We start from the raw sequence: 15,061 nt of genomic DNA, 5'->3' as shown, positions 1-15,061 counted from the left end.
TGCGGGCAGGGGAGCTCCCCAGCGGGTGCAGAGGGCGCAGCTGCGCCGCTCCCCCCGGGGGTCCCCCGCGGGGCCGGGCCGGGGCGGGGCGGGGCGGCCCGGCCGGGCTGAGCGCTGGGAGCGGATCCGGGATGCAGCGGGCTGAGGCCCGGCCACGTCAGCACCCCGAGGGGGCTGCACCGGGAGGCGGAGGCGCCGGGCCCGGGGCAGCTGCCGCCGCCGGAGCCATGGACCCCGCGGGGCAGCTGGTACGGGGCGAGGGGCCGGGGCCAAGCCACAACTTCCTGGCCGCCCGCAAAACTTTGTGCCGCCGGCAGCCCCGGGCGGGGATCCCTGGGGAGAGGAGTCCCGGGGGAGCATCGGGGGGATCCCGCGGGCGGGAATGGGGAGGCCGGGCGGAGTCCAGGCGACATTGGAGGGATCCCAGCAGGGTGTGCGGGGGATCCCCGGCAGGGGACGGCAAGGGGGGACCCCGAAGGAGGGTTTGGGGGGTGTTGTGCGCCTGGGGAAGGGCCCCAGAGAAGGGAGACCCCCTGGGAGCAAGTTGGAAACAGGTCCTGGGGGGGCGTCACTGTGAGCAGCGGCTAGGGGAGCCCCCTGGATGGAGGAGGAAAGGGGGAATGGGGCACGGATCTGGGTACCAGGAGGCTGGAGCAAGACCCTAGGTGGGTGTCCTGCTGCGGCTCAGGTGGGTGCTTGGCTGCCAGGCCTGTCTGAGACCAGCTCCTTGCCCCTGGATCAGGTGACAATGCCCTCAGAGTCGTCTCAGCCCAGCTTCTGGGTCTCGGCCTGGCGCTGGACCCAGCCCCTCACAGTCCTCTCAGCTCAGGTTCTGTGGTACACTTGGACTCGGACTCTGGAGCAGTCAGTGCATGACAGAACTTGGGTTTGGATGGACCCACACACGGAGCTGAGCCACCTTCCTCCCTCACGTCCCCCTGTGGCTTGGGACTGGGGGATCCAGCATGGAAGGGGGCACCTCTGGCTTCTCTGGATCAAGACAGGACCAGACACAGGCTGCGCCAGGCTCTCCATGCCTTTTCTGTGGGTGAAGAGATCATGGCACTATGTACCCATTGCAGGAGGTCACCCTAGAGGGTTGTATCATTGTCCTGAGTCATGGTGCCAAGAGGAGGGAGGGTCCCTGGGTCCTGTGCATACCGTCATATAGCCCCTAGCTACACACTATCTTTATCTCAGTTTCAGGAGCCCTCGCTCTACACAGTCAAGGCGATTTTCATCTTGGACAATGATGGGCAGCGACTCTTGGCCAAGGTAAATGCCACCTATACCAGAACACATCCTTAATTCCAGGCCTCTGGCCTCCCAGTGAGGAGGGGATTTGGTAGGAGCTTGTTCCTATGGGAGGGGCAAAAAGGAACAACAAAACCAGGAGCATCTGGGAAGCTAGTTTCTCTCCCATGAGGTGCCACCATGTACCTGAAAAGGTATAAAAATAGTCATGTAATATGTATAATAATCACATCCTTGGCAGTGTGGGCCAGCTTTGAGGTTACCTGTCAGGATTCATAGATGTTCAGGCTGTAAGGGACCTCAGCAGGTCATCGAGTCTGACCCCCTGCCCTGGGCAGGAAAGAGTGCTGGGGTCAGACAACCCCAGCTAGAGGCTTATCCAGTCTCCTCTTGAAGACCCCCAAGGTAGGGGAGAGCACCACCTTCCTTGGAAGCCCATTCCAGAGCCTGGCAATCCTTACTGTGAAGAAGTTCTTTCTAATGTCCAGCCTAAATCTGCTCTCTGTCATTCCTGTATTCTGTCCTTAGTGAAATGTAAGCATGGGCAAGTCAGGGCACTTTTCAGTGCCTCGGTTTTCTCACCTGTAAAACATGGAAGATTCATCACAAGTCCATTGATAACTGCAGCTGGAGAGCAAGCTGAGCACAGGGGGCTACTGGTACAGATGCAGTAAGAGAGTCAGGACCTAGATGAGAATTTTAGTATCTTAAAATGATCTTATCTCCCAATACCTAGAACTCTGCCACAGAGCTGCACTATGGCTTGCCAAAACCAACCTTTTCCATGAAGCTTCTAACTATATTTATCTTTCAGTTAAGTGTTAACAACCCCCACAAACACATGACATTAGTATGACCAGCAACAAACAAAACTGATCAGTCTGTCACTTGACCATACCTTTTCCTCCCAGTTGAAACTCTGAGCCCTTTAGAGTAGTGTCTTGTCCAGAAAGCTGTCTGTAAAACACGCAGTAATTTTCTTATTTTTACAGATTTACATAAATTTCCCTTTAAAATGAACATCCCCTACAGCATTGTATTTTCTGATTCCTCCTCTGATAGGCACAGAACAATATTAATGCTGGCTGGGCAATAGGCTAGTTGATCTAGTAAGTTTCTATTATTTCTTGTTTCTCTAATTGCCTTGAAGCTCACAGGGAGATTGTTGCTGATTGTGACTTTTTCATTATTATCAGTCTTTACTTGCATTGCTGGTGTGCTATGGGGTCCCAGTCATAGAACAGGTGCTGTACAAGCCCAAAACAAAAAGATCCCCTCTACCCCAGAGTGTCACAGTCTGCATCCAAATGTTGATGGACTAAAACCAGGGAGAGCGTGTGGGGAGTACTGGGTACCATGACAGACAGAGCTCTTCTAACACCTACCCACTGTTAAGGGTTTTATAGGCACCAGAGTGAAGAAGTGTGGTAAGGAAGGATGTGAAGAAAGGCAGTGAGGTGGCTTGGACATCCTGAGATAAACACCATCCCAAATCTGTGTACATGATGGTTTCTTAGCCAAGATGATTTTTAAAGTAGCTGGAGGAGGCAGTCATGGGGCTCTGCATTTGTTCTTCCTACATGACTTGCTCAATAGTCATATCCCAAGGTCCAGTCATCCAAGGTCTATTTCCCCAGTATCTCTCTTTACTTGTCAGTATGTCTACGCTGTGTCCCTGGCATGCCCAGATAGGGATACAGGTTTTCCTCGCCAACCATGATTTTGAGTATCCACGTTTAATATTCTATTTACCATTTTGGCTACCGCGGTATACAGTTTTGAGTAACCACGGCTTTCCGTGGCCGTGGATCAGTCCACCACCTGCCATTTTTCCCATAAGCCTTTTGTCTTGCCAACAACAGTTTTGTCAACCACGAGAACTTTCAGGAACCTAACCCCAGTGGTTGGCAAGGGAAACCTGTGTTGCCAAGCACTCCACCATGACCCATGTGCATGTGGCAGCTGGGAATCTGCTCCCAGGACATGCCTGGGTGACTCTTGAGGCTTCTTTCTCTGGTGTCTTTGACAGGGGCCATGAAGGGCGATGCCCCCACAGCAGCTTCATAACTTAATTGTTGATTTGGCTCATGCAGGTGGGCAGGGCATGTTCAAGAGCAGCTCTCTCCAAGAGCTCCAGAGAGGTGGTGTAGACATACCCTGTGTGCCCATACCATGGGTTCATCCTGCTGTAACTCTCTCACCTTTGTTCTCTGCAGTACTATGATGACACCTTTCCATCTATGAAGGAACAGAAGGCCTTTGAGAAGAATGTATTCAACAAAACCCACAAAACTGACAGTAGGTAGTGAAGGTTTGGGCAGGGGTGGAGAAGGCAGAAGGGAAGGATGAACCTTCAAGCTATGGGCTGCTGTGGAGTTTGCCAGCAGCTGTTCATCCAAATCATCTATTTGGAAGGTTGAGATATTGCAGGTAGTGTCCTAGAGACAATGACTGTGATGGGAAAGCAAAAAGAAACCTGCCAGGACTGTACTATATTATCACAACAGCCAGTCCAGGAGCTCTACAAGAAGCAGTTGTCACACCTAAGATCCTATCTGTAGCTCAGTTCCAGAAAAAATATAGCACACTGCAACATGTTTTCCAAGAGTGGGTAGGAATCACTAAGAGTTAAAACAGCCCTGGTTCAGTCAGTCTTTGCACCCTTCCAGAGCCCCTGAATGCACCAGGGCAACTAAAGTTGTGTGCAGGTGCCTTAAAAGTACGGTTGCTAGCTTGGGTACCTTAAAACTGCTGCAAGGAGAAGGGAAGTCAAACAGTCTAGTAGGCATATAATGGCACCCGTTGAAAGTTGCAGGTGTGATACCTGTAGGTCCCAGCTTCCCACCTCTACACATGTCCTTAGGTTACAGAGAGAAAGGTTCAGTGCCAGCCTAACACTGCCCCCATATCCCTTTTTTGCCATTGTTTCAGGTGAGATTGCCTTTCTGGAGGGACTAACCATTGTCTATAAAAGCAGCATTGACCTCTTTTTCTATGTGGTGGGAAGTTCTCATGAAAATGAGGTAAGCGCCTCCCTGAGCCCCACACCCACAAGAGCATGAGGGAATAATGAAATAAAAGGTGCGGGGCAGGCATTTCAACACTGAGAGCTGCTTCTCTCTGCTTCTTTGACCAGCTTGGTGGGAACAGAGAGTTCTAGTTCCTCTAGAATGTCTTGAATGAGGAGGACCCTCCACACCCTCAGACCCTTTCCTAAGGATAGAAGGCTCTGTCTTCTCTCATCTGCCCCATGGAGACGTTGAGAAAGACACATCTTTCCCATGTGCTTCTGGGACCCCAGTGCATGAGTGCTTTTCTAGGCCACTAATTGGCCTGTAGACATAGCTGACTGTCTCTGGGCATGGCTGTCTGTCCAGCTACTAGGACTGCCATTTGTTAGGCATCCCAAGACACTTCACCCAAGCCTGGGAAATGTCCTCCCAGAAGGTACCAGGGGAGCTTCTTATAGAAGGGGTTGGTGGGAAAAGACATGGAACTCTGTACTACCTTCATGGGCTTCTCCTCTTCTTCCAGCTGATGCTGATGGCTGTTCTCACCTGTCTCTTTGACTCTCTCAATCACATGCTACGGTAAGTACCATAACTCCTTGCAGAGCTCATGAAATTTCCCCAGGGAAAGGTCCCAAGACCAAAACTAGCCCTAATAACAACAGCCAAGGGTCTCAAAGCTCTTCATAAGCATTAATGGACCAAGACTCATGGCCTTAGATTGAAAGCTGCTGAACGCAGGGGTACCTTTCTCTGCACTGGGTGGCTTGACCTCCTTTTCAGAGATGGAGAAACTGAGGCACAGAGCAGGGAAGTGATCCACCCAAGGCTGCACACAGTGAGTCAGTGGAAACCCCAGGAGTCCTAGCTTCTATTCCATGCGATAAGTACTGAACTGCCCGTACTCTGGTGGCTAGAAATAGAACCCCGAAACTGAACTCAGAGTTGTTTTAACCATTAGATGTCTCTGCTGGGCAGGCATCGGTATTAGCTATCTGTTCCTGCTTCCTCCCTATGCAAGAACCTCTGCTCACATGAGCAGCTGGCATTGTGCTGCAGGGAGGGGAGAGTAGGCTGGGAGGCAAAGGAATCTCTGCAGGTATGCTGGGACTGAGCTATCTGGAGCAGCGATGTGTCCTGGTGGCTGGGCAGGGAACATTCTGTCCCCGCCCTGAGCTCTCCTGGAGTCACTGGCTCATTTTATCCCACACACAGGAAGAATGTGGAGAAGCGCTCCCTCTTGGACAACATGGACGGGGCCTTCCTGGTGGTGGATGAGATTGTTGATGGCGGGTATGGCTATGCATGCTTTTGCTTGAGTATTTTGCTAGGAGAGGAGAGGGTTGGAGAGAAGGGCTAATTGCACGTTAAGGGGAGAGAAGCCAAATGCTCAGTCAGCTGCTTATGGTCCCAATAGCAAGAGAAAATGTTACCAGTTCAGTGGTAGCAGTGGGCTCTGATGATGCCAGTTCAAATTCAAGTTCAAATCCAGCCCATGCCATTCTTAATCAAATACTATCTGATGACTGTTGGGGGACCTACGTGAAATCAAATTGGAAAGTCTCAGCCGAGCTCTTAGCAGGCCAATACTCTTATCAGACAGAACACTGCTGCAGTATGCTCTTGTTAGCCATATCCCAACCTTGATGCTCACCACTAGCAACAACACTCAGCTTGTAAGGTAGCACTTTTCATTGGGAGATCCCAAAACCATTTTGCAAAGCAGGTGAGGATCATCATCCCTGTTTACAGCTAGAGGAACTGAGACATGGAGCATGGCAGGTGTGTATTCAAGGTCACCCAGCAATCTAGTGGCAGAGCTGGGAATTGAACATGTGGCTCCTGAGTCTTAGTCAACATGCTAAGATAGTGGTAGGAAGCTGAGTTTTCCTCATTCTCGCAACAAGAAGGTTTCAGTTTCCAGGATGGCCAACCTGGCATCATGTTCCATGTTTAAATCCACCCTCCCTGAATGTGCAACATGAAAGCACCTTTGAGAGACAGACCTAATCTGATGGGAAAATCCTGTTACTCTTCTTGCTGTTAGGGTGATTCTGGAGAGTGATCCACAGCAAGTGATCCAGAAGGTGAACTTCAGGGTAAGCCCTCCCCCAGACCCTGCCCCTGTTCTCTCTACCAGGGACTTTTCTCCTTTTGAGCCCTTTGCTCTAATCTTCTTCCTTTAACTCTTTCCATTCCAGACAATCTCAGAGCCCGCTGCATACGGGTTTGTTCTCTTTGATTACATCGCTGGTAGGTCAGAGCAGAGTGAATCTGTACCTCCCAGGTGCTAACTAGGCTACAGTCAGCTGTGAACCAGGTGTGAGGCCGCTTCCTTCAAAGCATGTCACGAGTTGCTGTGGGGCCATCTGCTGAGCTAGGTGGAGACATAGCATGTCCTTTCTGCATGTTCCTGGCAAATCTGGGGTGGCAGTCAGGCTTGGAAGGATTATGACTCCATTAGTAAATGTGATTCAGTGTCAACATCTCCCTCCACCCAAAATTCGTTAACAAATGATATTTACACACATGAGACATAAAGAGACAAATTTTTAGAAAGAGCCCACCCACATCCATTTAGACACCAAAATACAAAATTAAGTGGACAGTTTATCCAAGGAGCTGCATAGTGTCAAGCACTTAAAAAATGGCTATAGACTGTCAAAAAACCAGGGTCTCCTTTGCCTTCAATCTACCTGACAGTTCTGCATATGAAATATTCATGACCCCATACAGTTTTTATCATCCAATCACTTGCAAAGCTGTATTGTTGTTAGGGTTTTTTTGATAAAACAGTGACTGGTATCTCTTTATTTCCTGCCAGGGCAGACTTTGTCAACGAAAGCACACACATATATTCTCGGAAATAAATGTTGCTAGCTATTGAAATTGATTTAAGCTAATTGAATCATTCCAAGCCTGTAGTACTACTTTGTGCTTGCTTTTGTACATGTCTCATTTGAATTCTGGGTCAAAGGAGAGAGATAAATATCAGCAGAAGCAATGCTAATAGTGTGAAAATTTCATTGCCTTCTAAGGAGTTGCCAGTAATACATACATATGCAGACTGTGGTTACCTCATGAAGTTTGTGGCAAAACAAAGCATGGTTCCTAACTGCATGGGGGTGACCATGCAGTGGCTTTCTATGAGAGAGCCATTTGGTCATTATTGGCTTCTGACATGGTTGTCCTACTGTGGAGATGGGGTAGTTTGAGTCAGGTGTAACCAAATTAACCAGCCCTTCTGCTTCCTAGCTGTCTGGATGGGGAGATATCCCAGAATGCATTGCATGCATGTAAAAACACTCCTAGTTCTGTGCTACGGAAGCTGAGGCATTGTGAGATAAGCATGCATGTTTCCCAGCATGTCTTGGCACATGATAACAATGGAAGTGCCACTGAGGTTGATGCATAAAATGCAGTTATTTGAAGATACTGAAGGTATGTCTGTGCTGCAGCGATAGAGGGTACAGTCTCTTTATCAAGAAAATAAGCCCTTCTCACATGCTCCCATTCCTTTTACATATAACAGAAAGGACATGGGGGAACTCCTTGAGGGGTGTCCTAAGCTGCTGTTCACGAACACTCCAGAAACCTGGGGCTTAAGCATGGTGCTGGGTCCACCCCTCAGGGCATGCTCACTGCTTCATTTCTGGGGTTGACATGGGGGGGAAGCAGGAGCAGGTAAGTGGGTTTATCTCCTCTGTAGTGAAAATAAGCACCCTACCACTGCAATGCAGATATAGCCTGAGCCATATTCTCTGTAGCAGAGCCAGTTGCCCTCACTGAGAGCTATGCTGGACATGGCTGTAACTGTAGATTGTCAGGGCCTGTGATACACGTGGAAGCAGCATAGGGAAGTGGACCATGCAAAACCAGCTTCTCCCACAGCAACTAATCTGCATTGGCATGAATGGAGCGTCGGAGCCTGAAGCTGCCCAGGCATGTTGCTAAGCAAAGCAGGGGCAGTTCTGTTTGGTAGCAGAGTAAACAAATGTATCAGACAGGAATATATCTGTGTTTCCTAATCCACTCCTTCCAAGACTGCTGGAAACAGCTGTGACATGAGGTACTGCTATCTCTGTCTCTCCCTCTTTGTGTTTATGTAAACCAAGTGGTGGGACAGAGAATGGCATGGCCCCAAACTGCTGGGAATGGTTGGGATTCCATCACCATGATGTCATGCATAAGGAGCTCAGTGGGGAAAGAGTAAATTGCTCGGTATTTTTGTAGAGCTGAGAGTGCTCTTATCACTGGGACTCTTGCACTGTGTGCTTGTGAGAGAGGGTATAATAATAATAATAATTATTATTATTATTATTATTATTTTTCTAGATTGATATCCCACGCTATCCAGAAATACCCAGAGTAGCTTGCAATAAATGACAAACAGCCCACAGATAAGAAGCAACAGTGGACTCCCAAATGACACCCAGAACTTCAAAACTCCATAGGCAACCAAAAGGCAATGAAAATTGTCAGCATAGTGCTGTGCATTTTTATCTGAGGATCTTAAAGAATCTCATGAATTTTAAATTAATCTAATTAAAAGTCCCCCTCATCAGGGAGGGGTTCTGTCAGATGTACTACATCCATTGCTGAAACAATGAGGAGGAATGTGGCAGCTAGTTTAACAGCCCTACAGCAACACAGTATAGCAGGAAGTGCAGTTTTTGCATTCAGATGCAGCTGCAGACTGGATTTGGATGGGCAGGGTATAATTGCTTGAGTAGGAGCATGGTGAAAGTGCTGGAGTTAAGCCCTCTAAATGCTATGGGGTCTTCAGTGCTTACAAGTGGTCACTTTTTCTTCCCCTGTCCCATACCTGTTCCCACTGCTCCAGGCATCTTCACTTCCCATAAACCGCTGTGTCCTTTTCCTTCTTTTAGGTGGATGACAGCCCTCTCTCTGAGCAAAGTGTTGCCCAGGTAAGGGTCTCAAGACCCCGTCCATTTCCTTTCTGGGTGCTGGCATGGGATTGAGGAGATGGAGATGGCATGAAGTGGACCTGCTGCTTACATGCCAGGGCAGGGGAAAACAATCCTGTAGTTTTGAGGGATTTTTGTCTAGCCCCACTCTATATTAACCACTGTGAGCTTCAGGCAAGGCTTCTTAACGTAAGAGCAATCGGATAGGTAAGTCACTCAGGTGTCATATAGTCCCAGGTCCTACAGAGCTCCCAGACTGGGGAGGTTACACAGAACCATGGCAGAGAGCCTCTTGGGGCTGGGGCTGCATGGAGGGGTTTGTGAGAAGGTTCCATAGTAGCTGGAGCCCCTCCTGTCACTGAGAGCACTGGTGGTATTGGGCCACTTTGCACCTATTGCACCTGGTGAACATCTTCTGAAGCAGCCACAAGGGGATCCCACTCCACCTCCCTCCCAAACTGCCTGTCCTTATCTGGATTTAAAAACATTGAGGCATAGGGGGGTGAAGTGGATTGCCCAAGTTCACACAGCGAGTTGGAGGCAGGAGAAGAACCCAGGAGCCCTTAATTGTAATCTTGACCAATGACCCACACATCTCTCTTTCCCAAATAGAACCCAGGAATCCCGAGTCATAATGTCCTTGCTCTAACCACCGAGGCCCACTCCCCACCCAGAGCCCAGACTGAAATCCAGGAGACCTAATGCCCTATTTCCCTGTTTCAGTTATTAGACCTCCACCTGCATCTGAAGCTTTAGGTAGAACCCAGGAGTCCTGACATCCAGTCATCCTGCTTAAGCATCAGACCATATTCCCCTTCCAGAGCCAAGTGATGATAACCCAGGAGTTCTGACACCCATTCCCATGTTTTCACCACTAGGCAGTGCTCAGGAAGTCAGTATGATACTGGATTAGAAACACATCAGGCCACGCCCTTGCATTAGGCTTTGCCTTTGCTGGGTCTAGCAATTCAGCTATGTGCTTGAGCACCCCTGGCAAACCCAGCAGGTTTGCAATGCCAGACCTATCTTCCCTGCTCCTCCTAGTCCCTCAAGTGGCAGGGCAGGACATGGTGAGGGGGAGGATGGTTTGGGGTAGGGTGTCACTTGGGGCAGGCTTGCCACCTTGTTTGCAGCAGAGAGTGGGGAAGGGTCTTCAAGTTGAGCCTGTCCCTTCCTTCCAGGACACACACTGCTCTGTATTCTATCCCTCACGCGCTCTCTCCTTGCAGGTGCTTCTGTCCACACTAATCCTGCCTGCATGAGCCACGGGGCTGAGTCTATGTCTAACTCAGCACTAACCACCACCTTGTACTGGGCAGAGTAAGTGACCCCTGCAGCCTAGGCCCACCTCTATCAAGGCCTCTGCTACCTGCCTACAGAGGACCAGCAGAAACCTACTTAACTTATTTCTTCCCTTGCCTCCTAAAAGCCAGCTTGGGAGGACTCCCTACCCCAGTCTCTGAACCATGTGTATGGTGAAGCCTGTCTGTACAGCCACCTTCTACCAGGGGTTCACAACGTTTTGTTCATGGAAAGCCATTTAATGGGTGCAACATTGTGTCAGGGAGTGCAGTCCACTAGCTCCATGTTCAATAAAGGACTGCAATACTGATGGTCACCATTTAAAAATCCCTTTGTGAGCCACGTATAAATGCTATGTGGGCTGTGAGTGGCCCATGGGCTGCACTTTGGGAACCTTTGTTCTATACTCTCTGTCCATGGCTGACATAATGTTATCCGTAGTGAGATCACCTGTTGCTTCCATACTAACCCTCGCACAGTATCCCATAGCATGTGGGTAATGTATTTTTACCCAGAGATGTTTGCACAGCAGAGCATGTGGTCACAACTGGGAAGTAGATTTTAGATTGTGGGAAAACGTAGGTTAAAAATACTTTAAATAGCACCTAGAGAGCTCTCGATAATTGTCTGGTAGAAAGCTGGTTATAATGGCCCATCAGTCTGGAGGTCTTTTTCATGGCTGCTAGAAGGCTGCTGTGGGTATGCATAGTATGTTGGATACTGTTGGCCTGTGTGTATCCAGGGTAGAAGCTGGGTGATTGTGGCTTTCAGTGACTGATCAGCAGTAGCGTAACAATGGGTGGGCAAGCGGGGTGAAAGCCCTGGGCAATATCTTAGTAGGCAGAGGCTGGGGTGGGGGACGGACCTCATCCTGATGCCCCTGTTTCTCCCCGCTATTGCACCCTACATCTTCCATGTAGCAACTCCTGCTCCACTAGTTTGTAGATGGTTGATGCACATGTTGGTGGCAAAAAAAAGGTGGTAACATCTCCCCCAGCAGCAGTGAACCTCTGGCCATTGCTTCTGCACCACGCACTTCCACCATCCAGGGTACAGTAATAGCCAGTTTCACCTCTGCTAGGTCTGTGGTATGGATCAAAAGCCAGTTCCCAGCAGCACCGTCTTTATCCCTCACAGAGACAAAACTATAGAGTAATTATAAACAGTCTAGAGTAGGTCAGGGATTGTTTGTGCTGGATGAGCGTTAACCATCAGTTACAAGCAAGAGCTGCAGGCTGGCCTGATCTGCAACATTCACATACTGATGGGAAGTCCTGTCTGATCTGAAGGTGTTTGGCTCAAGTGTTCTTTGCAGACTCCATCTCTAGACCCGGCAGTTTCTGATGAGGCTTAGTGTCCAGAATTCAGCTTAGTGGGGGTGTGCATAGGTCATGCCTAAAGTGTAGCTCACTACTTTGGGAGGGGGTACAAAATAGTTCCCATGCTGCTCCTCAGATGTCAGTTCTGCTGCTATGAAGAAGCATATCTACCACCTAGTGGCTGTTTGGAGCAAAGAAGGATTCAACCACCCAAATTGTCTGACTGAGGCACATCAGAAATCTCCCTCTTAAAGCCAGGCAGGTTTATGTTGGCATTAAATGGGTCTCCTGGTGCCAGTGAAGGAGACCTGCTGAGTTCATATGGAGTTGTAATCCGTTTGCAGAATCCCTGAGGCTGCAGGGCTTAATGTCTCTCTGTTTTTCTTCTTCTTACCCTCCTCCACCCCCTTAATAGGTTCTGCAATCTGCCAAAGAGCAAATTAAATGGTCCTTATTAAAGTGAAAGACCCAGAGGACAGCGCCTGGATATTTCCGATTGGATGGGTCTAAACTACGGCTACAAATGATTCCTCGGCTGATTTGATTAGCCATTTTCTAATTGGCACAATAGGTCTGACAGAAGATTTGGGGTAGGATGCAAGATGGCTGACATCAGCGGTGCCGCCCAAGAGAACTCTAAGCTTCCATGGACACATCCACCCAGCTGGCTTCACCCCAGTCTCAGTGACATGAAATTTGCAAGCTAACAGGGGAGGAGAGTTTGGGAAAATTAACCCATAAATGGGCCAGATTCTGCTCCTGTACCGGCGCAAATCTGGAGTGACTTCAGTGCAGAAGTTTCAGATTTGCTTTGGTATGACTGAGAGTAAAATCTGGCATGAGAATCTTAAGGAACTATATAATTGCTGGGTATTGCAGCCAGTAATTATTTAAGGAATGAATAAGATGATTGATTACTGGTATTTTCAACACCTGAAGGCTTTCTTGGAAGAGTCAGGTAGCAGCTGAAGTAGAGTAGACTGGTTTTGAATCTTCCCTGCTGTCAGTATTGTGGACTAAAGAACTGTCCCCTTTCTTTTCCGCACCAATAACTCCCATTCATGGTACAGACCAAAGCCTGTGAGCATTCATTGAGAGGCTGGGCCCCTTAAACATAGGCCGAGACTTCCAAAACTGTGTAAGGGATTTGCTTGCCCATTTCTCACTAAAATGAATGGGACATGGGCTCCTTAGAATTATACTGGCTGCTTCCAAAATAAGCCAAGAGCCAGAGCTTTGACTATAGTAGGTGACATTCACCCTATGTGGAGGTCAGCATCCATCCCACTCAAATGCCTTGAAAGGAACAAAATAGGGATGAATGGGCATGGATGACTGTTTTCCCATTAGGCTGATATTTGGAATATCAAAGCATATCAATCATACAATGGAAAATAATGCAGCCCAGGCTGCAATTAATTATGTAAACTCAAGCTTGCTAACCCTGGTTGTCGGCCCATATATTATTAAAGGACCTTGCTGTGTTAAGAATCCTTTCCTCAAAACAAATCACTACCTTTCCTTTGTCAGCGCCCCAGATTCTAAATATCGAAAAAAAAAATTAAATTCTAATGAAGGAGATCTGATTGGTTTTGAGTTGTTTCTCTCTTGTTTTGCCTTGCTTCCCAGCTTCTTCTCCAGGCTGCAAAGTTGGGGTTGGCCACACCACATCAGAGGCCTGGATTTAGAAATGAACCCATTTTCACATTGCAAATTATTTTAAAAGGGGCCTTATAAATATTTCTATATTTTGTAACTGTTTTTTCTTTTAAAATCTGGGATCTCCTTTATTTTCTATCATCCTTTTATCTAGTCAGTTGTGTGTTACTTAATTTATCAAGAGTTTGGTATGTTTCAGTTGCTTTCTGTAAGCTGTGCATGTCCAGCTTCTTTTATGGTCAACAAATAAAATTTTATATCCCAAGGGTCATTTTTCCCCTTTCTGTTTTTCCAGCCTGTAATGTATGGAGATGCAGGCATGTTCCTCTTACTGCCCTACACAGAATTAAGGCTATGTCACTTTTTCCATTACAAGGCCTGTTTTTGAGGGGTTTATAACTCATCTGTAAAATTCACTCTGGACACAGGCCCCCTGTCAGCCTGGGACATGTATATTTTTGTTAAATGTTTTTCTTTCAGAGGCAGCGTCTCTCCCGCAATGGGCTGTAAAGACCAAATTTGTTATTTTTACCATGAAATTCTGCTCCCTGCTGATTCATAATGTGGGATTGAGGGCCTTTGAGGGGTCCCTAAATATTTATTTTACTTAGAGACAGCACGGTTGTTTCATGGCCTGGTATACATGAAAACTACCCCACATATCTTTAGCCTGCACAACTGTGTGTGTCCTCTCTGCACTGTGTGCTAAGGGTCCCTGAAACCAAAGGCCTAAGGTTGGTTGGCTAACACCCAGCAGTCCAGAGGAACAGAGAATAGGGAACCACAGAGGATTTTTCACTATGAGCCACTGCAAATGTGTCTGATAACCTGGGTCAAAACATAAGTCCATGAGGCTGCTTCCCGCCTTTAAATGAACAAGCAATATTTTTGATCTGGACCGGGGGGGGGGGGGGAGGGGATGACACGGGATGACACGACTGGAAAAGTTTATACATCATTGCCAGATGGACAGGGCAGGATTAATGACCAAAAGGGACCTATATAAGGTGGAGAAGGGATTTACAGTATCAGTGGAACAAATGCAAAGGGTGGCATGTCCTGGGCCCAGTGCTGTGCAGGGAATGACACTCCACTCAAAAGGAGGAACCAGCAGAGGAACTTTACTGGGTTAACTGGTTTCTCCGACTTACGGTAATTCACTGTTAATTCTACTCCCCCCATATCTCACTGTCTTGTCACCATTCCCACCTGTCCTGGCATCATCTCCCTTTGCCCAGTCCTTTTCACCTTCCTTTTACTTTCTATTCAGCTCCTTCCAAACTCAACCCATGATCAAGACTAGGTAAGATTGTGGCTGTCCCATGCCCTGGGCTGCCAGCGCCCTGTCTGCGTTGCTGGTGCATTCCCCTGTCCTGCTCCCTCCCTATGCCTGCCTTGTCCAGGCAAACTGCAGACTCTTTGGGGCAGGGCTCACCTGCTACTCGCCCATGTGCAGCACTGCCTAGCACAGGCCCTCAGGCACTGCCACCAGAAACCTGATTAATAGTAATACCTATTGGGTGCAGGGCGTGAAATGGGGGGGCAGCAAGCCCCTACATACAAGATGACAGCCCCTCTGCAATATTTGAAA

At 48.4% G+C, this 15,061-nt stretch overlaps 1 protein-coding gene across 6 annotated transcripts; it reads left to right on the top strand.

The window, feature by feature from the left end:
* Positions 1–87: 87 nt before the first annotated feature.
* Positions 88–13,736, top strand: COPZ2 (COPI coat complex subunit zeta 2). 6 transcript variants are annotated; one of them, XR_363810.4, is made up of 11 exons: positions 88–248; positions 1,201–1,275; positions 3,471–3,552; positions 4,186–4,277; positions 4,789–4,844; positions 5,478–5,555; positions 6,310–6,361; positions 6,464–6,489; positions 9,152–9,190; positions 10,420–10,510; positions 12,227–13,736. XR_363810.4 is itself a non-coding variant. In XM_059727032.1 (10 exons), exons 1-9 carry the CDS (start codon positions 132–134, stop codon positions 9,157–9,159), a joined length of 612 nt encoding a protein of 203 aa, XP_059583015.1. In that variant the 5' UTR covers positions 91–131; the 3' UTR covers positions 9,160–9,190; positions 12,227–12,287. The 6 variants fall into 6 exon arrangements, 4 of the variants coding, with proteins under 4 accessions (XP_059583015.1, XP_006277987.1, XP_019338134.1 ...); XM_059727032.1 differs by lacking the exon at positions 10,420–10,510 and having other exon boundaries at positions 91–248; positions 6,464–6,515; positions 12,227–12,287; XR_363811.4 differs by lacking the exon at positions 6,464–6,489 and having other exon boundaries at positions 92–248.
* Positions 13,737–15,061: the final 1,325 nt, after the last annotated feature.

The sequence above is a fragment of the Alligator mississippiensis genome, chromosome 4 (assembly GCF_030867095.1).
Source record: "Alligator mississippiensis isolate rAllMis1 chromosome 4, rAllMis1, whole genome shotgun sequence".
NCBI lineage: Eukaryota > Metazoa > Chordata > Crocodylia > Alligatoridae > Alligator > Alligator mississippiensis.
Note: the sequence above shows the minus strand (reverse complement) of the source record. Positions and strands in the feature narration are given on the sequence as shown.

Excerpts from the sequence above, each read along its gene's own strand:
- COPZ2 (XM_006277925.4), top strand. The coding sequence starts at position 132 with ATGCAGCGGGCTGAGGCCCGGCCACGTCAGCACCCCGAGGGGGCTGCA. Across the intron at positions 1,276-3,470 it reads GGCAGCGACTCTTGGCCAAG|TACTATGATGACACCTTTCC; the intron begins GTAAATGCCACC and ends TGTTCTCTGCAG. Across the intron at positions 6,490-9,151 it reads TCAGAGCCCGCTGCATACGG|GTGGATGACAGCCCTCTCTC; the intron begins GTTTGTTCTCTT and ends TCCTTCTTTTAG.